The 25,300-nt window shown below is 33.1% G+C and overlaps 1 protein-coding gene across 3 annotated transcripts in view; it reads right to left on the bottom strand.

Moving 5' to 3' along the window:
• LOC150102481 (L-asparaginase-like) overlaps nucleotides 1-25,300 on the bottom strand; it is a 284,609-nt gene that overhangs the window by 232,411 nt on the left and 26,898 nt on the right. For all 3 annotated transcript variants that reach the window (XR_016548905.1, XM_090398649.1, XM_090398648.1), the window contains exons 4-6: nucleotides 23,750-23,875; nucleotides 13,651-13,734; nucleotides 2,749-2,875 (exon numbers count right to left, since the gene is read on the bottom strand). Coding sequence is in view for 2 of the 3 variants with exons in the window: in XM_090398649.1 (XP_090254775.1) it covers nucleotides 2,749-2,875; nucleotides 13,651-13,734; nucleotides 23,750-23,875 (337 nt within the window). In the remaining variant the exon portion in view is untranslated. The remainder of the gene's footprint in view (nucleotides 1-2,748; nucleotides 2,876-13,650; nucleotides 13,735-23,749; nucleotides 23,876-25,300) is intronic.

Raw genomic sequence — 25,300 nt, forward strand, 5'->3', positions numbered from 1 at the left:
GATTCAATCTTTCTAATTTTCGAACTTTCGACTCCCACATCACATTTTCACTCTCATTCATCATTTTGAGTTTCCATACTTTGGGTCCATGCATCTAACTTTCGCTTTCATTCGTTTTTTTCCATTTTTCCCACTTTCGAACCTTGCATCACACTATTTTCGGATTCATTCATTCTTTCGATTTTTCCAACTTTCAAATCTTTCGTCATGCTATTTCTGGTTTCTTTCGTTCTCTCAATTTCGTTTCCTTCTGCCACATTTGCTTCGCTTTCGTTCTTTTTACCATACATTATGGTTTTCAAATCACTCGTTTTCTTTTTCAATGATTTTTTAACAATTTTTTGCCTTTCTTTCAACACCATGCTTCTCTTTTGAATGAGCACTCATTCTTCCCGCAACATTCTCACTACTAACACTTTCTGTCGTCAAATTCATATTAGCACTCATCAAATTCTCGTTTAGCTCACACCTCACACACACACTCTCCTTCCATCAGCCCTAAATGTCCACAAATCATCTATGTAATCAAAGGAATACATGTACCATACCTCACACTTCATGAAATGACTGAAGTCTAAGTTAAAGTCATGCACTGACAAAGCTGCCACCATCTTTCCTCCGCTGGTTACTATTCTAAGGTCTAATAAAAACAAATTTGTAATTAATTTTAAGCAAAATATTCCACGCACTAATAATACTAGTAGCAGACAACTTTTATAGCAGCTCTTACTCAAACAATCACTCATATACAATTAATTATTTCAAGAATAACTTATCTGAATCAGGAGCTATTCTTGCACACCGCTGCTACTGTTGCCTCAAGAGCAGCCTTGCAAATTATGTAAATTTTTCATATGGTACTATCATATCCTATACATCCCTTGAGGGTACATGTCAGGTATTTGATGATGACCACCAAAGAAAAACTTTGGCAGATTTAGAGGCTATTGAAAGAATACAATGTACAACCCAATGTAATAAAAACCAAGGTTTCATCTTAAACCAGCTTTGATACACATTAATGAATTAGGTTAGGAGAGAAATTACACAGCACAACTCAACAACGAGCCACACATCTGACACTTCAATGCTATAATCAACATCTGGCTTGTGTTGATTTAAATTCTAACAGTTATTAATTTGGAAATCCTCTTTCTCCCTCTTAATGCAATTTTTCTATTTCTATTCAATCTAATGATGTACACAACATGATATATGGAACTTGTAATTGAATATTGTTCTTTCTAAAAAGTTTTAGAAATGATATCTTTTTTTGTGATACAAAGACAAGTAAATTTGTATGAGAAATTAAAATTCATAATTGACTATTAGTCTAATATAGGATTAACAGTGTCCTATTTATGGATTAAATGTAATCCATAAATAGGATTACATTACTGTAAATGAGGAAAAATTAATACATTTAATTATATTTTCCTTTATCTTTTCCAATTTAGCTAATTTAAAATAGCTTAATTCAAAAATAAGCTAAATTTTACCCAACAGTCCACTGGCACCATTCATTGTCACTTTTAATTAATGGTTTTGTTAACCTAACCTAAAATTTCAAATTAATTTTCATCAGAGAACTGGCAGAAACCTGGTATTTATTCCAATTTTTCAATAAATCACAAATTTATTTAAAAGTTAGAATGAGTTGATTATTTATTATCAAAAGAGACAAAACAAATTATGGAGTGAAAAATTTTATATTATCTTAGCTCAAGAATCTGCAAAAGTGCTCAAGAATTTTATTTTCTAAATCTTATATGTAAATTCTGGATTCAAATAATGAACTATGTTTTCTGATCTCAATCATTCCATGTGCTATCATAAAAAAATTGACTCCTAGTGTTTGAAATATGAAGCTTCATATTATCTTTCAATATCTATAAATAACGAAATCACCATCTACTCAAATTTATTTTTGTTGTGAAGAATTTTAAATGGATTAGATGCAGGTCCCAAAATAGATGAGATTCAGTCCCGAAAACTGGAACTCATTGACAGATTATTTTTAATTACAGAAATTCTTTTATGATAGTTTTTTTGTCACATTTTTTCTCTCTTTTTTTCTTCTTCTGGATCATATAAATGGCAAGTTATGCATTGCTAAGCCAGTGCAATCTTAACCTAGACTTTTTGTTAATATAAATTGATTTTGAATTATTTGCCATAACATTTACTGATCTCCAAATTAAGAGATTTTTTCCCTTGCTATTTAAAATAGGAAGTTCTCAGGATTTTTTTTAAAAAAAAGTCAAGTATCTAACATTTCAAATTATCCAACATTTAGTGCATTATTCATTACCTTCATTCTTCTACTCTCTTTGGCATAATGTCCAAATCACCTATAAACAGAAATTCCTAGTGAGTGCTTTATTTTTTCTCATATTCTCATTATATTATCTTTACGATAAATTAAAACAGGCTCACTTACAATCCCGAGTAGTCCACCATATATATATATATATATATCTCCATTATCTCACCCCCCCAGCTCAAACACTATATTTTAATTTTCATGGATTAACTCCATGGGGTCCTAGGATCGAAATTCTTATCACCCTTCAAAATGTTGTATTTCTGTCTTTTTATATTATTATTATTGATTTATTCTGTTATATTTATTTTTTAAATTTTCTTGAAATTTTAAAATAGCATGCATTTATACCAAATCTATATCCAAAAATGTATCAGGTCTGAAATAAGAAATCAGCAATTCGAAAAAAAAGTAGAGGAAAATACCTTGTATACCAATCCCAATTTTAGCTAGTGGTGATAAATTTGGAGTGTTAAAAGCATCCATACTAGATGTGCTCATCTTGCTTGTCCTATTACCTCTGAATAATTTATTATAGAAAAGAATTGTCACCTGAAATTAACGACAGATACACTGATATTTCATATTCTTATTAAAAAATAAATTAATAAAATATAATTAGATTAAATTTAAATATAAGAGAAATCAATTACAATTAGCTCTAAAAACAGAATTTATTTTCCAGAACTGAACTATGTTTTCTTGGGTTGGAATGGGGAGGAGAGGGAAGTAATTTTGTTGGGGGAAAAATAAGAAAAAAAGTATTATTATTATTACATGGGCATCTTAATGAAGTCTGAAGACTCACCTTAGGATATCCATATTAACCACAATGCTCATCATGCATCTCCTTAAACTCATTCACCAAAAGAAAGAACTCAACTTCTGAAAACCCATTCCACTCATTAGCTATAACTCTCAATGGAAAAAATCTAGTCCTCACACCCTTATGCAACTTCCAGGAGACAACCACCTTGTTCTATCCTATCCAGTTATGTACTGAAAAATTTCTTTATCATCTACTTCATAAAAACCCTTTTAGTAACTCACATGTTCCTATCTCTCCTTTTATGCCTATGAAGTAAACTTTATAACTTTATAACCCATAACCATTTTGGTCACTTACTCAGAATTCTCTCTCTATCCTTCCACAATCCCCAAGAAACCAATGTTATCAAATCTGTGCACAATAGTCTGTGTTATATCAAAACCTAATAAAGAGGGATAATAAATTCCAAATCTCTACTAGTCAGAATGTTTCTTAACATGCAGGTGATTCTCTGAACTCTTCTTCTTCTTACTTCTGATATATGTCCTCTGAACTTCAGCTCCTGTCCACCATGGCTCCCAAACTCAACTTTTTCCTGCAGTGTAATGCCATCAATATAATACAGCTTGCAATCTCATCAGCCCAGAGTTTGTTTACACTTATGCACTATACTCACATGTCAGTATTTGAATTATACTGAAAGACATTATCTTTATCAACTATTTCAGATTATACTGGGAGTGGTCGTGCAATTTAGTACTCATGTAAAATTAGTAATTTTTATCTGTTTTATTGTGGTTTTTCCTAAGAAAATTAGAGTATTTATAGTGTGTATATTATAGTGTATTAGTGTAGATTTTCGTGTTTTTAGAGTATTTAGTATCTTTATAACATTTTTATTGTGATATTGTTGGCATGGCATCAATGTGATGAACAATGGTTTCAATGACCATGTTGTCCAGTGCTTTGAATTTGGGGATGTTATTCAGTGCAGTGTATGCGAAATGTATTTCTCAAGAAAATTAAAGAATATGTGGAAGGAAACTGGAGAGAGAGAGAGAGAATGTATTAAGTGTTTTAAAAGTGAGTGTTTGTTAGGTGACAAGAATGCAACAAATACTGACGGCAAGATGAAAAATGATGTTATTAATGCTGAATGTGCAGACGTGGAAATTGAGGAGAATGAAATGGATATTAATAAAGAACTAGTGCACTTAAATGTTATCCTTCATAGGACAAAGCATAAAATTGAAAAACTGTAGAAGCAGCAAGAGTTAACAGAGCTGAAAAAAGAATGCAAGTGATTCAAAGAAATAATAAAGACCAACCAGACAAACAAGAAAAACGAGTTAAGGAGAAAATTATGTATGGAGACTCAGTGATCAGGGAAGTACTTAACGAAAGTATGATAAAATCGTGTGCAAAACTGACAAACGAGAATGTGAAGATTGTAAGTCTCCTACCACACTATGATAGAGGTGAACTGAGGAGTAGGACATTGATAGCCAATGAGACTATACGTAGATTGTGCAAAAGGAATGATGTAGAATTTGTGGTCTCTGTTTGATGGAAAGAAGGATTTGTACAATGCTGATGGACTGCATCTAAATGGTTTTGGTGTTAGGTGTCTGGAGAGAGCTTTGTTCACCAAGCATGCTGAAGTGCAAATTCAGGGAAACTTAAGAAATTAGGATGGAACCAAGTGAGGAATCTAGAATAGTCAATTCAGAAAGTAAAGGTGTGGGGGGGGGACTGATACACATATTCTATAGCAATATATAATTGTGTAAAAGTAGTTTACAGATTTATTGAAATAAATTATATATATAGAGTCAAATTTGTTGATAGAAAGATAATAAAGTATTAAGTTTAAAGTATTATTGTAAAATATTAACATATACCCTCTGAAGGTATATATCTCAGGATTTTGATAATGATATCAAATTTTTGAAAGCCTCTTTTTTAATATGAATCTCACATAAAAAGGATCTTAAATCATACAGTACATTAGCCACATGTAGACTAAAAGTAGAGAGAGGAGTTAGTTAGCATGGGGGGAAGTAATTTTGTTGGAGGAAAAATAAGAAAAAAGTATTATTATTATTAATACATGGGCATCTCAATGTGATGATACAATAGCTGTGAGGACTATGTAGGCAGATACAACATCAGCTCATGAAACCAGTATAAAGTAAAAATACCTTGGTACAAGGTATTTTTTTTGTCAGTCAACTGCATGTGTTCTACTGACTGGTTTGCCAGATTGCGAGATGAAAAACTCAAGTTTCAGGAGGGGAAAACCTTACCACCTCCGTATGATGCTGGCTAACTAAGCTTCAATTAAAAAGCTCTGCAAAGGTTCTTCGTGTCCTAGACAGGATTTGAACCTAGGTCTTTTCCAACCAAAGGGAAATGTCAAAACTGACTGAGCTGCTTGAATGGCAGGAAGCTGCGATTCCTGGGAACACTGAGGAAGGCCGTTTCAGAAAATCCAAGCAGAAAGGGTGGAAGAAATTGGGCTTTAAGGCCCAATGTATGCTTTCTCATGCTCCCTAAATCAAAATTATTTCCATACATGACAATTACTTTCATTTCGTTCCAACAATTTCAACAGAGATATTTGTAGTTGTAACAGAAAACAGAAATACAAATATTATATATATATATATATATATATGTGTGTGTGTGTGTGTGTGTGTGTGTGTGTAATAAAAATAAATTACTGATGTTATTTTTATAAAATATATAGGACTTCAAAACTGATTTAAAGATATGGTCTAATGTAATTAAATTTGTACTAACAACAAGAATGAAAAAGAATAATTAACAAAAATGTTAACTTTATAATAAAAATATATGTCCAAAATATTATTTACAGTAAGCTTTTATCAGATTATAAAATATTTATTTATTTATTTATTTTCTTCAGGCACATCTGGTATTCGTTTGATTTCGCCAACCTTTGTGGCAGCAAAAGTTGGTCGATTGGTAGAGCCTCTGCTACTAATGGCTCACAAAAAAAGTTACGCAAGTTTGAGCGCGGTTAGTAGTTGGAAGGGATTCAATCATTCAATGCTGTTAGCACAATCTCCCTCGATGAGTCTTTGGATTCCCTGGAGGTGTCACATAATAATAGTAATAATAATAATTTTTTAGTAACTGTTCTACTTCACTAAACACTTTCTCCACTAACTTTGATTTGGAAATGCTATAATGAATAATTTAGCAAAGAGCTAAAGAAGGAGAGGTGAAATTGTCTCATGGATCACAAATTTTGTAATCCATAAATATGTTCTATAAATAAGTTTTAATTCAAATCTTCCTCTGTTTTTAATGTTTGTTAATGTTATGCCAATTCATGGTATTCCAATATTGAAACAAATCAACAGACTTTATGGAAAGTCTACTTCTAAATAATGTGCTAGCTACAGCAAACTTTTAGTAAAGAAGGCTAAATACAGAGTGGGCATAAAATAACTTTCCCTCTTTGGAGGCATCTGTAGCTAAAACCAATAAACGGAATGAGACCAAATTTTATATTGAGACTTTTGAAGGCATGGGGAGATGATTTCCGTGAAAAAAAAAAAGATTTAGTACCAAAAGTCGCCGATATGGGGAATTTTGGTGCTGGCAGAGCCAAAAACAAGCAGATAATTACATTAAAAGCAGATAAACTGGAATAATAACATTTCGACGGTGTAAGCGACAGCCACATAACTAATTCCAGCTGGATATGTGGCATGTTACAATGATAATAAGAATAACAATAATTAAACTAAAACAACAACTTGCAAGAGACACAGAAATTAATGTAGTGATTGAACTCACAGGAAATAATGTTTTATTCATCAGAATCAGGGTCCCCTGGACCACATACACGATTTTCAATGTGCTGACCTTTCTTGTGTACAACAAATTGCATCCAGTGTGCAACATGCTCTACAGCTGAGCGTAAGGAGTCGGATTGGATGTTCATAACAGCCCGTTTTATGTTCTCTTTCGAGACATGCAAGTTGGGAATGCCACCAACATACACAATGAATTTCAAATACCCCCACAGGCAAAAGTCACATGGAGTGATGTCTAGGGATCGAGGTGGCCATGTTATCGGAAAGAACTGACTGATAACCCTCTCATTACTGAAATGCTGGCTTAAAAGGAGCTGTACTGAATATTCAATGTGTGGCCATGCTCCATCCTGCATAAAAATTATGGAGTCCAAACATTGTCTTTGCTGCAATGCAGGAATGACAAAATTTTCCAGCATTCGTTGATAAATCTCTCCAGTAATGGAGCAGGTTACAGAACCTGTATGGGTAATACTCAAAAGAGTATGGTCCTATTATGAAATCGGCTGTGAAGCCACACCGCACAGTTACTTTTAGAGAATACAGTGGTACTTGCTGGATTGCTTGGGGATGTTCAGATGCCCAAATCCTGCAGTTGTGAGTGTTGACCGACCCATTCAGATAAAAATGAGCCTCATCACCCCACAACATTCTTCAAGGCCAGTCATTGTTGACTTCCATTCGGGCAAGAAACGTTAGCGCAAAGGTCATGCGCTTATCATAATCTGCAGTAGTTAGTGCTTGCACACGACTGAACTTATACGGATAGAAGTGAAGCATTTTCCGTAAGATTTTCCAGACTGTACCATAAGCCATATCAAGTTTGCGAGCTATGGCACGAGCGTTTAGACCAGTACTGGTCCCTGCATCATCGAACACTGCAGTAGCAATGTCTGTTACTGTCTATTCTTGCACTGCTTTCCGTCCTCTGCCAGGTCTAACTCTTAGTGATCCAGTTTCTTCAAACTTCTTAATCATAGCTCTCAGTGCTACAGCTAATAGGACCTGTACACAGGTTATGAAGCCTTCTAAATTCCCAAAGGGCTGCTACGGCATTGCACTGTTTAAGGTAAAACAACTTAACAAGTAAAGCATGTTGAGGCAAGGTAGGATGCATATTGAGCACGATTTGGCAGTCATTCGAATAACTACCTGAACATTCCCAATCCATTTTTAAGTGGAATTGGTGGCACTGCTGTCACGTACGCACAGTAAAATTTGCATAATCCTTTTTACCTGCATTTACTGCAAATATTTGACTGCTTTCGGCTCCACCAGTGCCAAAACTTTCCCTATTGGCAACTTTTGGTACTAAATCTTTTTTTTTGGCAGAATTCATCTCCCCATGCCTTCGAAAGTCTCAATAAAAAATGTGGTCTCATTCCGTGCATTAGTTTTAGCTATAGATACCTCCAAAGAGGGAAAGTTAATTTATGGCCACCCTGCACATTAACAGAAGAATATTTCTAAAATGTAAGATGGCTTAGGTTATTCCTACACATTATAAATTTTTTAATATTATTCTTCATATTTCATTCACTTTTTACCAGCATGTTTTCAATTCTACTCATGATAATATAACACAAGTTTGATTCACTGATTCAAGCCAAGTTAGGACTTGGCTTATGAGCGAATATAATTGAATATGTGGTTTATGAACTTTGGGTAGACCATATAATCTAAGTGGATGAGAAAGTTTTCAGCTTTTCCTTTTGTTCTTTATCTGAAATAGAAACATTGTCAATAAGAGAATTAAGCCTATTTATCTGGCTACCAGTGGGATCAGATGCGAGGAGAATGTATGTAGACATTTTTCTATCATATTCCCTTTTATCTTGAATAAAAACAGTTTTTACTTTGTCCACTTTAGTGATAACAAAATTGTTATTTTTCAGACTTCAGTGCATTAAAATCAGAAAAAAAAAAATGATGGCAAGGAGGACTATCTCTTAAAACAACTAACAGGATTCAGTTCAAATGTGCAAAAATTCTTTTTACTGCTAAGCTGCCTCCTTGCTATCTTCTTTCTTTTTCTGAATTTAAAGCACTGAAGGCTTTGAAAAATAATAATTTCATTATCACTAAAGCAGACAAAATAAAGACTGTTGTTGTTGTTCAAGATAAAAGAGAATATGATAAAAAAAATGTATACTTACAGGCCCCTTGCATCTGATCCCACTGGTAGTCATATAAATAGGCTTAATTCTTTATTGACAATACTTCTATTTCTATAAAGAATGAAAGGGAAAGTTCAAAACTTTCTGTAATCATCCATCTAGATTATAAGGTCTACCGAAAGTTCATAAACCACATACTCCATTAAAAATAGTATATTTCACTCATAAATTATTTAAATACTTAATTTACTTCCTACTTCTACTAGAAGATCTTCAACTTATATAAAAAACACTGGATTTTAAAAATAAAATTTGAGATCTTCATCTAGACCCTTCCAATGTTATGATAAGCTTAGATATTGCATCTTCTTTGTTTACCAATATTCCTTTATCAAACACTACTAAACTACTCCAAGAAAAATTTCCATCAGATTTTGTTATACACACTGGTTATTTCACTATTCAAAACAAATTATATAAAGAGATTGAAGGAACAACTATGGGCAGTCTTATTTCTCCAACCATTACCAACTTCTCATGGAAGACTTCAAACATCTGTTTGATAATATTTCACTAGACATACACATTGGTACAGATATGTGGATGATATTTTTACAATTTGGAATGGCTCATCCTCTGAATTACAGCAGTTTATTTCTAAATTAAATGCACTTCATCCTAGGATCCAATTCACCTTAGAAACAAACAGATAATCAAATAGTCTTTTATAGATTTATTAATTCTTTGTCAACTAGATAGCAGCTTACAATTTTCAGTTTTTAGGAAGAGACTGAGACTCATATAGGCTGATATATATATATATCGATGATGAATCTCATCACCATCCTAGCAAAAAGCTGGGCTTATTAAGACCTTATTACATCATACTCATTCTTTATGTTGTTCTGACGACATTTTACAGAAAGAATTACAACAGAGTAAATTCACCTTCTCATCAAATGGTTTTAATGATTTCTTCATCAAAAAAAAAAAAAAAAATTAATAGTTATGGAATCTCTGCATCTTCTAATGCAGAAGAAATAACTCTCATTCCTATCTCTTAGGCATTTTTCAATGCATAATGAAAATTTTAAACCCACTAAACATTTTTGTTGCCTTTTGCCCCATCAGAAATATCTCCATCTTTCTGGTATCTCCTAAGGATAAGCTTCTGCTTCTAGGTTTTCTAGATGTCTACCAGATTCCTTGCTCTTGCAACTTATCTCATTTTGACAAACTGGAGGATCTTTTATTTGTGCAGAGGAACATAAGTCTTATATTAATATCATGAACCTGAACAGCCTGGACCTGCTGAGCATGCTATCTGCACCAAACAGAGTTCACTGAAATGAGACAAGATTCTTTTCTAAAAGCAATTTCCTTCTAGAGCATTCTTTATCATGCGAAACATTACTCCACTGTTCTAACTTAAACATATCCGATGGTTTACATCTTTCCTCTTTATGGGAGATAGCTTTTTTTTTTTTTTTAAATCTGCTGATCTTTCCTAATCCCCCCCACACACACACACACAATCCCCACCAGGAAACCAGGGAGTCCCTGACTCATCTACTAAATGTTCCAGTAATGGTATTATAGTTTTTAAACTTTTCAAACATTCTGTTTACTTTACGTCGTGCAATTATCAATGTTGGAATGACAGCCTTCAATCTCGACCTTGGAATATCCAAGCTATGGTTTTTCAAAAAAACGTCAAAGAAAATTAAAAACAGAGCATCATAAATGACTTTGAGACAAAAACTCCATCCACATTCACAGCTTAAGCTGATGTCAGCAAAATTATTAACAAGGCTAAGTCTAACTTTGAAAGGGCTAAATATAGAAAAAACTGCCTCTTGCAACCAATGGCAATGATGTTGTCTAGTCCCTTACAACGTTATTAGGCACAATATCTGTTCATCAGTGCTCCTACTTTTCTCTCTCAACCAGGTGGCAGTGCTGCAACATCACATAAGATAAAGCTGAGCTCCTAGCATTATTCATCTTCCATAGATCAACAAAGCAATTCACTGTCAACTATACCTGGAACACTGCACTGCATGCCTCCTGATGGCCAAAAAGACATCAGAAGAATCTTCAATGACTCAGATACCAAAAAGGCTTTTGTCCTACCAACTGTGCTTCTGAACTAACCTGCCCTTTATCATCTCTATGCTATATATATCATACTAAGCTGGCACCCATCCCACAGCATGGAAGAAGCCCACATACAGCAGCTTCCAAAAAACAGAAAGTGTTTGCCGTCAATTTATCGACTACTGCTTTCACCTCAATACTGTCTAAAATAATGGAAAGTCATCAACAGTCAACTTTTTCAAAACATGGAGAACTGTCAACTAATCAGTAGCCATCAATATGGCCTCTTCCAGTCCATATTGATGGACTGAAAAAGTCCATATTAGCAGACTTCAGCAGACTTCCTTCCTTATATCACTCACTTCTTGATATGTGCAATGGAGAGATATGGAGAAATCTGTGCTGTTGCACTTGACATTTCCAAAAAATTTGATAGGGTTTTCTCAACAAACTGCCATCTTATGATTTGCCTTCACCCATCATGAATGGGGGTGCCAGTTTTTTCTTTGGTCTTTCAGCATGGGTATAATTGCAGAGGATGTTCTTTCTTCAGATTTTCCTACTAATGCAGTGTTCCTCATGGCTCTGCTATATCCTACCCTTTCCATGTCTACATAGTGTCTCTCAGTGTCCTCAAACTCTTTCCACAGTTCTGTGAATGACAGCATTCTCCATTCCTCCTGCTCATACCTGGACCATTCATTGAGCATTGCAAACCTTGCAATGTTCAAACATCAAGCTTCAAGATCATCTAGAGTCAGTGCTCTAGACTCATTTGTGAACTATCCTTCAATGAGGGTATTAGCAACCTAATCACCTTTAATGCTTCAAGTTTGTCTTTTCTTCCAAAAAATGGTCTTAAGTTCTTTTCCCCCTTATCTCTGAAAATGCTCAACTTAAGAGTCAACCAAGATAAATCCCTTTTCTTGCACAAATACATCACTACTTGAATAGCATTCTCAGTTTCCATTTTTGTAAAATAAGATTTTTTAAAAACTATGAAACCATACAGTAAATGATACTAAACTATATTAGAAACTGGACTAGATAACTGGTATATTCAAAGAGAATAAATCATTAAAATAATGCTTCCAGTCAGTAAACATGTTTCCTTATCAGGTAATTATTACTGAATTTTGTACTTTAGTGAACATTCAAAGGGAATCAAATGAAGCATTTCAAGTGCATAAAGCTAATATTCAGAACAATTGTAAAGTACCTTATTAACCATTTAATGGCTAATAAAGTCGTTTACATTAACCATTTCACAGCTATACAATAGTTTTCTATGGATGAAACATATATACAAAACACATTTTTGAAATCAGAATGAAAATCCTTTAAAATGATGAAGAATTTAATGTTTTTTCCCTCCTATAAGTTTGCACTCTAAGAAAGTATAGGATGATAAGTGATGTTAGAATCTATTAGGGCTGATCTAAGCAATGCTTAGTATCAGAAATTATTCTCTTTAAATATATCAGAAATTAAATACATAATTGGTAATTTATAAATACAGTCATACCCCGAAGTTACGCGGTAGGTGGGACCAATAAAAAAGCGCGCAAGTCGAATTTGCATAACTCGGGGTATAATTTCGCATGTAATTTATATATACAAACATACAAAATATTAGTTAATTGGGACCAAAGGTTTACAAAAAAAAAAAATCAATATTTTTTAGGAAATATAATCATAATTGTAGTTTTTCGTACATAAAAAAAAAGAAAGTTATTTCGATGTCAATGGTTTCATAAAATCTAATAGATTCGTTTGACGGCATAATGTCCTTTTCTTGTCACGCAAAATTTCTTCATAGCAAGCTAATGATTTTTTTATTCCTTACCTTGTGGCTACAATTCGCTCCTCGTTAGAATCTATGTCCTCCAAAATCTGTAAACCTTTCTTTTATGATTGTTCTTACTGTGGATTCCTGTAGATCGAACTTCTTTACTAGCTCACAAATTTTCATTCCGCCTTCAAAATCCTTAATAATGTTGAGTTTTGTTTCCAAAGTCAATGTTTTTCTTTTCTTGCTAGCTGTAGAAGAATCGGACTTGCTTCCTTTGGATAACATTATTATTTTTTAGGTGATAAAATTTTTATCAAGAACATAACATTAAACAATTGCAAGGTTTGTAGACTATAAAAATCGCGTATGAATGGAGACCGTGCAAAACACGTCAGTGCTTGTTCGCAGCATGTGCGACACTGGCGAATGCGGCCGGCACCAGAAAGATACGACTGGTAGTGAGGCGTGAAGCGGGACAGGAATATGTACATATAATAAACCGCGGAAGTCGGGGTATGACTGTATATAAGATATGTCACTTTGGACTCATGTGGATATATGCAAGGGAGTGGGGGACAAATCAATCTCACCAATGTTCCTGGATTTTATCTACAAGGTGGAAACCAAAGAACAAATAAATCAGGAAGATGTTAAAATTCAAGTTATTTGGATTTAAATGCATCTTTATAACATCACTTTATTACCTCAGGAATGCAATAATTTCCTGCTATGATAAGGGCATTCAAGAAGTTTTCTCTTCCATCACTTCGTGGTTCAAATAATGGAATCTGAAAACATTTAATTTACAATATACTAACAAATATGAAAAAGCATTAAGAGGTTAGTTTCATATTTAATATATTTTAATATTGAAATATAATATAATAAAATAAATACCAAAGAAACAAAATTTTCTTGTATAATGAAACCTGTGGAGTACCAACTATAGAATAACATGTAAACCACAGTAAAATAAATTTCGTAAATATCGGTGAGTGTAATCCTGTAAGCTCTCTTCTCAAATTTCATACGAAACTTGAATAGTTTCTATATTCGGGCTTTGAAATAATGCTGGATTTAATATCCACTTAATTTTTATATTTTTGCATAGCCCAAGGGAAGCTTTTTGGCTCTTTATTTTAGTAAATAAATACTTTTACACACTGACTGAGAGTTTACTTACGAAAAAGACACCTCTCTGATGAATCAAGTTCCTTAGTACTGAAAGTTTTTGCTCTCTTAAGGTTTCTGCCTGGTCTCTGATGATAAGTTCCTGGTCTCTCCTATAAGGTCCGGCTAGGGCAACTCGTAAATATCGGCAAGTGTATTCCTGTAAGCTCTCTGGTCAAATTTCATACGAAACTTTAAAAGTTTCTATATTCTGCTTTGAAATAATGCTGGATTTAAGATCCACATAATTTTTATAAATTTATTATAAATATTTCATCATACGATCATAAAACATCATCATCAGTACAAACAGTGAACAATAATAAGGAATTGAATAAGAAAGCAGTAGAACATATGTTTAAATTTTAATTAGAAACATATACATGTTAGCACAAGAATAATGCTTAATTTGCCAAATATTTCGGTCTGAATATTACAGACCATCTTCAGTGGCTACATAGGAATAGTTTTAAAAAAACAAAGTGGAATATGACCAATTGATCATTCATACACAGAACGTGCTGCGTGATGTCATATCGCGCATGTTAGAAGTATTAGAAGAGTAAACATTAAAAAAAAATTAAAAAACATAATTAAAGATATTAATTCCGAAATTTGTATAATGATCTTAAATAACATCATACTGATAAAAAAAAAAATTAATGTGTTATCCTGATTAAACTTTCCCAAATTTTTGATATAGATATACAGTCATTACGATTCAAGTTAGGACGTTGAAGTATGGCCTCTACACTTTCTTTAAATAAACATTCAAATTTGTAGCAACAACTGTGTAGGAGGAGAATCTTGGACCAAAGGATGTTGTGGTTTGTTTCTAATCCATGCTGAGCTAATCCAGATTTCTCAGGTTTGTTGTGCTGAATTAATGACTGATGCTCTTGAATTCTTTTTTCTATGGAACATCCAGTTTGTCCAAAGTAAGAACGATTACAATTACAACGAACTTGATACACACCAGGTAGAGACAAGGTTGAGTGTTTATCTTTAGATGAAGGAAGCTGGGTGGATAATTTATTAATATGTGTATAAGTGGCTGTTAGATCATATTTCTTTAGAATTCTCGAAATTGGTTCCGAAATCCCGGAAATGTAAGGAATTGGAGCGCGACGCATTGAATCTTGGTTGTTCTGTGTTGGTTTGTAAGAATTGAAAAGATGTTGTATACTCTTTTTGGAGAAGCCATTTAGTTTCATGCGATATTTGATAGTCGAAAGTTCCTTCTGTAATAAATGAGAAGTTGAACAGTTAGTTTTTGCTCGTCGGATTAAACATTTTGTGACTCCTGTTTTTTGACATGGGTGATGAACAGATTCTTTGAGAATATAACGACCTGTGAAAGTTGGTTTTCTGTAAACTGTTGTTGTTGTAAGAATACCAGAAGGTGAACAGATGAGAAGGAAGTCTAAAAAGGATAACTTGTTGTCTTTTTCAATTTCCATGGTAAACTTTATACGAGGATGTAAGGAATTGATACTGCTTAAAAAGGAAGGTAAGGAGTCTTTGTCGTGAGGCCATATATAGCAAAGATGTCGTCTATATATTTAACCCAAAAGGATGGTTGAGGGAATATAGATGAGAACAGAACTTCTTCTAGATGTTCTAAATAAAAGTTTGCAAGAGTAGGAGAGAGTGGACTTCCCATGGCTGTTCCTTCCACTTGGTTGTAAAATTTATTTTGACATAAGAAATATCTAGAGTGCATTACGAAATCAAATAGTTTTATAATATCTTGTGGGAAGATGTCAGCTAGTAATTCCAAAGTCTCTTTGAGAGGCACATTAGTATATAAAGATTCTATATCAAAGGCAACTATAAGATCTGTAGGTTGTAAAGAGAAGTTTTTTAATTTATTTAAGAAATCAGAAGAGTTTTTTAAAAAAGAGCATGAGTTGCCAATGTGTGACTTCAATAATTTAGATAGATATTTGGCTATGCGATAGGTAGGAGAATCAATACAATCCACTATAGGGCGAAGAGGAATATCTGTCTTATGTATTTTTGGTAGACCATAAAACCTGGGAGGCTTTGCAAAATGAGTTTTTTGTCTTTCAATAGTATCTACATCTAAACTTATGACCTCATCTAGAGGGAAATTTAATTTCTTCAGTTGTCTGTTGGTTGGATCGTAATTGAGTTCCCGGTATGTTGAGTGATCTCGAGGTAAAAGGGAAAGTTTTCTTCTATAGTTTGAAGAGTCCATAACTACTGTCGCTTTTCCCTTGTCAGCTTTGGTAATGATGAGGTGACTGTTGTTTCTTAAGGAACGTATAGCTTTCTTTTCAGAAGGAGATATGTTTGAAGGAGGAAGCTTGGCTTTAAGTAGCGAAGAAGCAACTTCTAGACGGAGAGCATTAGCTTTTTCACTTGACAAATGAATCAGGTTTTGTTCTATATTAACTAGAAAATCTAGGTATGGAATCTTTTTTGAGACAATAAAGAAATCATGTCCATTTGAGAGGATGAGTGTTTCATTATCAGTTAAAGGCCAACCGGATACATTGACGATCCAATTATCTGGAACTTGGAAAGGCTGGATTTGTTTAGAAACAAGAACATCATATTTGTGGTTTAGATGTTGATTCTGTTTTTTATAAGAACGTTGTAAGGGGGCATTTAGCTACATCCAGAACTATGTTTGAAAGATGTGGTTCTAAGTTTGTGGAGATATAGATACAGAGATCAGAAACTAGCGGAATGTTAATAGCCAGATCATGTTTAGCAGCTTTGAGTTGATTACGGATTAAAGATAAATTGGTGTTTCTGTAAATATTATGAGCTCCAGGAGATTTAATGGTTTCTTTAATCTTAGATCCTCGCTCTATCAGTAACTTACCTTGAGTTACTGATAGTTTGCCTAATTTACCAGTTTTTTTGGTGAAGTTTTCCCCGTGAAAGAATAAAATTTGATTTTTTAATGATACTTGTGACATAATTATTAGAAATATATACACGTTAGCACAAGAATAATGTTTAATTTGCCAAATATTTCAGTCTGAATATTACAGATGCTGAGTATTAGAAGAGTAAACATTTAAAAAAAAAAAACATAATTAAAGATATTAATTCAGAAATTCATATAATGATCTTAAATAACATTATACTGATAAAAAAAAAAAATTAATGTGTTCAATATGTTTAAATTGGAATTTAAACATATTGAACACATTATTCTACTTATCCTTCTAGGTATACAGTTGCAGTTCATGAATTAAAACTATTAGGCTGAAATTAAAATTAATTTAAAATAAAAAAAAATAAAATAACACACACACACACACACACACAGGGTGGTTCAAAATTCCATATACAAACTTTGAGGAAAGGTAGAAAACATCAAAACCAACCATATTCACACAGGAAAGCATGACCAGAAACGCCACCAGAAGGTACTAACAAGGACATAAAGATACAGAAATAACACAAGGCAGTAAGTAGTGTAAACTTTATTAGGCATAACTGAACAGTTCAATAGTAGTTGGATACATAATATGGTAAATGAGGTGCATGTCTGCCATCTGAGTATTCATAAAACGACGCATGTTCTTCGTACGATGCCGAAAGCTTGAATTAGGAAGCCCCAATTGCTCACCTGGAGAACAGCACCATCTATCATGTTCAGGTGGTGTTTCTGGTCATGCTTTCCTATGTGAATATGGTTGATTTTGATGTTCTCTACCTCCCCCTCAAAGTTTGTACATGGAATTTTGAACCACCCTATGTATACACACACACACACTGAATCATATATGATTATCAGCTATGTTGAATCGGTATGTAGATATGTTCATATTATTTACTGACTGAATTCTGAGAATCAGAAAAACAAATTATTTTAATTTAACACATAACATGCTTCGTTGGAATGCAGACTTCCTCAGGCGTGAGAACATTAAAAGCAAACATAAAAAACACACCATAAAGAAACATTGTACCATTACAATAACATACTATGAACTGGAATTAAGTTTGAACTGAAGCTACAGTCCGGGCTAAAGTTCTATTGTTAGGCATATGTGAGCATGTGACTTCACGAGTGCGCCAGTATACATAGCTCTGATAGCAGAGCTATGTGAGTCTGTCAAAACTATAACTAAGGTTACTGTTCATGTGAGAAGAGTCTAGGATAATTTCTTTATATATATACATAAGAGATAAAATTCATTTAATACAATTCAGGGTAATAATTTCCCAAACTTTTGGTATAGTGAGGTATTCGTTTCAATTGAGATTAGATCTATGAAGTAGGGCTTCAACACTTTCTTTGTATAAACGTTCATGTTTATATATGGATCTATGTAGCAGCTTAGCATTTTGCCACTGAATCCTGTGGTTAGTGTTTTCAATTCCATGTTGTGCAAGGCCAGATTTATGAGGTTTCATAAGACAGATGTGGTCTTGATATTCAGAGATATGTTTATTTATAAATTTTCCTGTTTGTCCATAGTAACACAAGTTGCATGAACATGGTACTTTGTATATGCCAGGTAACATCAGTGGTGAGTGTTTGTCTTTTGGAGAAGGTAGCAGGTTATGAATTTGGTTGATAAGTTTAGAGTTAGCAATGAGTTGATATTTTTTCATAAATTTTTTCCAAACGTTCAGAGATGCCTTTAATATATGATATAGGAGTTTTTTTTTAGTTAGTGGATTATATCCATTTAGTAAGGCTGTTTCTTTGAAAATTTCCAATTCTTGTTTTAAAGATTCTTCAGAAGAACAAATCTTGTATGCTCTGGATATACTAAGAATTTTATGATACCATGTTTTTGAGATGGATGGTGGACTGATGTATTGTGGATACAACAGCATGAAAAGGTTGGTTTTTGGTAGACAGAAGTGGAAATGGATCCTTCTTGCTTACTCTGGATACATACATGAAGAAATGAAATAATAAAAAAAAGAAAAATTAATGTGTTATCCTGATTAAACTTTCCCAAATTTTTGATATAGATATACAGTCATTATGATTGAAGTTAGGACGTTGAAGTAAGGCTTCCACACTTTCTTTAAATAAATGCTCAAATTTGTTGAATGACCAATTGTTCATATTCTACTTTGTTTTTTAAAATTATTCCTATGTAGCCACTGAGGATGGTCTGTAATATTCAGACCGAAATATTTGGCAAATTAAACATTATTCTTGTGCAAATGTGTATATATTTCTAATCAAATGTTTTGTAAAAGATTATAAAAGATTTCATTCTTATTATATTTTGATAGTTAAAAAATGTTTTTCTTGTGTAAGATAAATTAACCAAGATATTTCATGATCTACAAATATTTCATGTGTAGATCATGAAATATCTGTTTAAAAATGCTAGCCTTTAGAGGTTGATTGTCCTCTCATACTTTTTTGATTGGAATTTGTACACAAGCTGTATTAATAAAAGTTTTTGTGTGAAATACTGCTTTTTTTTTCCCTCTCATACTTTTTGATTGGAATTCGTACACAAGCTGTATTAATAAAAGTTTTTGTGTGAAATATGGCTTTTTTTTTTTTTCCTCTCATACTTTTTGATTGGAATTTGTATACAAGCTGTATTGATAAAAGTTTTTGTGTGAAATATGGCTTTTTTTTTCCTCTCATACTTTTTGAATGGAATTTGTATACAAGCTGTATTAATAAGTTTTTGTGTGAAATACGTGTTTTTTTTTTTTTTAGCTCACCACTGCCTAAGACTATCACTAATTATAAGTGGCAACCAATGAAGAGACTGGCAAACAAGTGCTGCCTAACACTTTATAAATTCTAAATCTGCCTGGCTTTGGAATACTATTCTCGCATTGTGGTGACAGCACTGTAAAAATCTCCCCAGAATACTAGACTGTATCCAGAAGAGAGCTATTCACTTAATAGATGACTTCTTTCAATGACTCCACCCAATCACTTTCCCACAGATGCCCTATTTTTGTATTAGTCTTTTCTATAAGTATTTCCATGGATGCTTCTCCACTGAACTTGCCACAACTATTCCTCAATCATGCACAAACACAGGTGTTGCAGTTAGTCAACATCCATATATCATTTATCTCTGAACTCCCCAAAACAACTTCTCATCCTCTTCCTTCATTCCATATAGCTCTGTCCTTTGAAACAATCTTCTCCAATGCATACAACCTCCAACTCTTACAAGAAACACATTAACAGATTCCTTTCTTCTCTCTAATCACTTGCCCACACATGACACCATCGTGTGACCTTTCATGTGTGGGATGGATACGAAAAACTTAAGACATCCAGACCTGCCTCTTATTTCCACATAACCGCTAATATAAACTCTCAAGAACTACTGCTCACCTGCTCTCTGTATTATTTTTACTGTTTAGATTGCACCATGTGACTGTTATATTTGATGTCCTATTGATAAAGAATGCCAAACCTAGAATCCTCTATTTTTTTTTAACTTTCTTTGGCTTAAGGTATTCTTGCACCACTCTAACATTCAACGGTCTCTATCCCTCTTCAAATTCTGAAAATCACTCAGACCTTTCATATTATAATAGACTAGAAATTCTTGTTTCAATCCTTTATCCAAGTGTAAGGAAGCAAAGTCTATGCATCAATTATCTTAATAGCTGGTCTATTTGTACACAGAGACCGTTGGCTTCACAATGTTTGTCTCAGTATTCCACAATGAAAAGCATATTTCTGTTTGGACATGTATATTGCTATATATAAAATTACTCTGATAAAGAGTATTTTAACAATATGGTGATACATTGTATAGGATTGAATTTATATACAAATATAAACAACTGTATACGTTGTATTTGTATACGATTTCTGCATTGATTTAAGCTCAGTATCTTGCTTGGTCAAGCTCCTACTAATAAAACCTCAATAAAGGTCAAAAATGGTCTGAGTAATGACCCTGTCCATAATACACAGTAATATAAAGTAATGTCTGAAATGAAGTGCTTTGCATTATGGGATACTGAGTTAGCTGATGTGAAGACAACAGCCTCTACATACAAGCAGACCAGTCACGAAGATACTTCACATGCAAATTTTGCTTACTCCAGAGTAAAGAATTTAAACAAGAATATAATTTCTTACCTATTACAGTGAGTAGGCTAAGGGTTGGAAAATCTGGAAATCCTGCTCTAGAAGCCAAATATAGTACTTTTTCAGGCTACTTCAGGTCTCCATTGAGCAAGGTGGTGGTTTCATACAGCTAAAGACATTCACAACATCCATGTCACTATGAGCTTTGAGCAGAGATGATGCAGTTTACTCTCACTATAGTAAATTCATAGGGACTAAACAATTTGCCATAATAAATTATTTGTTTTAGCATTGCATTCTACGTATGGGACTTTTATGGGACCAGTGAGCAAGCAAATTTTTTATAATAGTGGTTGCTATAGTGAAAATCGGCTACTACCTACTTGGCTATAACGAATAAAAATAGGTGTAAAACCAATGGATTCACACATAACGTAACTTCTTATGCATTACTTTATCTGTTCAAGTAGTTCACACTCAAATTAGTTTTAATTATTTATATTCAAAGCAGTGACCTTCTTATGCAGAAGATAACTACTTTGAAAGTGATCACTATGATTAAAGGCAAGTTTTCATTTATCATCATCCTGTTCAACAGTAGGGCTTAGTGGCGTGTTACTGTTTCAAGCCATCTCTTGGTTGATCTTCCAGTCAGTCTTCCTCCTCTAAGGATGTATCAAAGAATATGCTGAGATATCTCCACAGGTTCTTCTGATACAGGTCCTGTCAATTCTGTTTGCATGATGTAACCAACTGTGTCTATACTGCTGGATATGATGTATTATAGGTATTATATATCTATGTTTTTCATCTGATCCAGTAACAGGCATACTATAGCACTTCTTATAAATTTCATTTTAACTGGTGTATGCCAGGTGTTCATCTATAAATGAGAAATGATTTTTTATTTCTCATTTATAGGTAATTTATAAAATCAGAACTATTAATTCATTGTCAGATGTCAATGTGAAATCTTCATATGTAAAATTGCTTTAAATTCTGAGAACAGTTTAACAAGAATTCTTGTTAATAACAAAAATTATTCTGAATTACATCTAATAATACACTGCTATATCAAAAAAAAAAAAAAAAGAACTTAGAATTAGATTTCCTCAGTTTTGAAACTTCTGATGATGCAGTCTCTCTCTCAATGTATTTATAAAAATAAAATAAAAATAAATAATTAAAAAATAAATAAAAATAAATCATCCCTCTCAAGCTTATTTTTCTAAATGCCATCATTTGTATTCTTCTTGCTACATCCTCAATGTTTTAGGCTCAATGGCCTGTTAAGGCTAATTAATCTCCTCAGAGGATAGTTAATCCTATTTACATAATATGCTATATCTGTCAAAGCACTTCCTGGTGTTTTCCTTCCAGGTTTCTGGAAGGAAAAAACTTTTCATCTCATCCTTCCAGGTTTCTGAAAGGATGAGATGAAAAGAAGCTTTATCATATTATAATCAAGACTCAAATCCAGCCATGTCCAACTGAAAAATACATGTTCTGCTTCTGAATGCACTATGGAAACAATGTTGCGCATTTAAATTCGCCTGTTTCAAATTGTACAAATCAGAAAATTTAAGCAATTCTCTTCTTTAAATACAGCCTTTTGAAGAAAAAAAAAATGAAGTTAATGATTTAATGTCTTCCTAATTATATTCAAACATTTACACATACAAACCAAATATCTGAAATTTGTGTAAAATTAAAACTTTGAGAAAAGTTAAAATTTTATGTCTGCAGTCCCACTAAAATATTATCAAGACTTAATATATTAATATGTGTTTATTCAGTTTACCAGTCTGCCATCCATTTGAGCTATATAACCATTAAGCTCAAGATGAATGACAGTCAAAAAACTCATCTCCATGCACTTTGCTAAATTTACTCTTTATAAGCTCTGAAATAAACTTGCTACTCCTCTATGATCAATCTGAAAGAGTAAAAAAATTATTCTACCACAAATTTACAATGCAACATTTCAAGTGGCACCTGAAAACAAATGACACACTTTGCATAGCACCTCTTAGATAAAATCGTGAGGATTCCTTGAAAGGTTTATTAATGATAGCAGAATTGTCATACTACCTGAAGAGGAGAAAGACAGAGGAAACTGATATAACTAAATGCCCTAATTTTTATTTTTTCTTCAAAAGTAGATATATATGGGCAGAACATATTATTAATAGTTCTCCAAATCATCTCTAAAAACATGCTGTAATTATAGAGTTCAGTGAGTTATTTAGTTGGCAATGCCTCCCCTTTAAGAAAAGTACATACAGTGATCCAATCTTATCTGCCAAGATTTCAAAACTAATCAAATCTTGTTGTCACAGTGTACACATTGCAGATAACTTTCCTTATTTTTACTATTAATAATTTTAAAAAAAACTTATCTCCATTTTGAAGAAATATAGAAGGTATGACATACAGAAGGTAAATCAAAATACCTTACGTTTTTTTTTTTATTTATCTTCAATGTGCAATATTAAAATTTTTTTAAAATAATTTACTAAATAACAAAAGGAAAACATTCATCTATTTTTAGTCCCTCATGTTAAAAAAAAGATCACAGTTACCTAAATAACTAAAAGTTATCTTACCTGTGAACCTGTAATAATTACAGTCTTCCCAAGATTTTCAAGCATGAAGGATAATGCAGAAGCTGTGTATGCCATAGTATCAGTTCCATGCAGAACAACAAATCCATCAAAAGACTCATAAGAACTCTTAAATATTATAAAACATTAAGAGAATTAATATTTATATGATTTATAAATGATATATATAAATGCAAATAAAAAAACATCACCTTCAAAACATTCCAAATATCATTAATATACAAATTAAACAGCAAGAAGTTATATTTATGTCATCTCTGAGAAAATTCCTTTATACACATTCTCTAAAAATTACAGATAAAACCACCCTGAAGATATGAATGAGCCCAAGTACAAGTGAAAGTGCTTGCAAGTCTACTTATGCTATTTTTTTGCCTGATAAATTATTCCTAATAACATTACATCTACATGGAGTAAAAAGACTCCTTGTGGGAGATCGCATATTATCCTGGCGGTGTGACATAAGATATAAGGTATTGCACACTCTACAGGCTGGTGCTGTAATGTAAAAAATAATTTAGTGCAATTATTTACTTTTATTTTATTTTATAAAATCTTCACTTTTTTAAAAAATTTGACACAGGTAGCTCATTGGAAGTGGCATTGTCATCTGCACTAGTCCACTGAAAACGGATAAGTTTATCCACTCGCCGACTGCAGGAACTTTTCTTAAGCCTTTCTTCAACTGTTTCCCGAGTTAGTCTATCTCTAACATTGACAAGCTGGTTTTACTTCAGGAAAATCGAGTTTTTCATCCTTAATCTCAAAGAAAATTACTGTAGAACCCATACCATTTCATAAAATAACATATCCTGTTAGGGTTAGGTACTAAGAGATGGCAGCACTTATTTTCCAGTCTCTTCATCGGTTGCCACTTATAATTAGTGATAGTCATGGGCCAGCTATCTCTGATTGACCACCAGTGAAGATTAAACTACCCACTCAGTCTCTAAAAGATAGATAGGGTAAAAAGGCTTTGCTTACTTCCCTGTGAGGGAATAAAAGGCGTTAGTTGACATCAAAGCCCAAGAACCCATGATTTAAACTCAAATCAATGTATCTGCAATCACCACAATGTCAAACAATGCACTTCACTCATCAACCACTCTCCATGCAAAGAACTGCTCCTTATGCCTCTGCTCATACCATCCTTATACAGCTTCCAGGTATGTCATTTTGCTCTACCCCTTTCCCCCTTCTCCCATTGTACAAAAAATTTTTTCCACATTAACCTGGTAACAACCCTTTAAAAACTTAAATGTCTTAATCACATCCTCCTTTCTTCCTCCTATTTACAAGGCTTTGCAAACTGCATTCCCTCAATCTGTCCTCATATTCCACATCCTAATGACCACTTATGACCTTAGACTTCTCTGGATCCTTTCCAATATATCCTTATCACCACGAAAACCAGGAAACCAATCTGTACACAATAATCCATATGAGGCCTGATCAAGGCCGTATACAATGGAACCAGAACCTCTTTCTTTCTTTCTACAAGTTAAGGTCTTCTGCATCATTGACATAATTTGA

The sequence above is a fragment of the Typopeltis vanoorti genome, chromosome 10 (genome assembly GCF_054136105.1).
Source record: "Typopeltis vanoorti isolate ZY-2024b chromosome 10, IOZ_Tvanoo_1.0, whole genome shotgun sequence".
Classification (NCBI taxonomy): domain Eukaryota; kingdom Metazoa; phylum Arthropoda; class Arachnida; order Uropygi; family Thelyphonidae; genus Typopeltis; species Typopeltis vanoorti.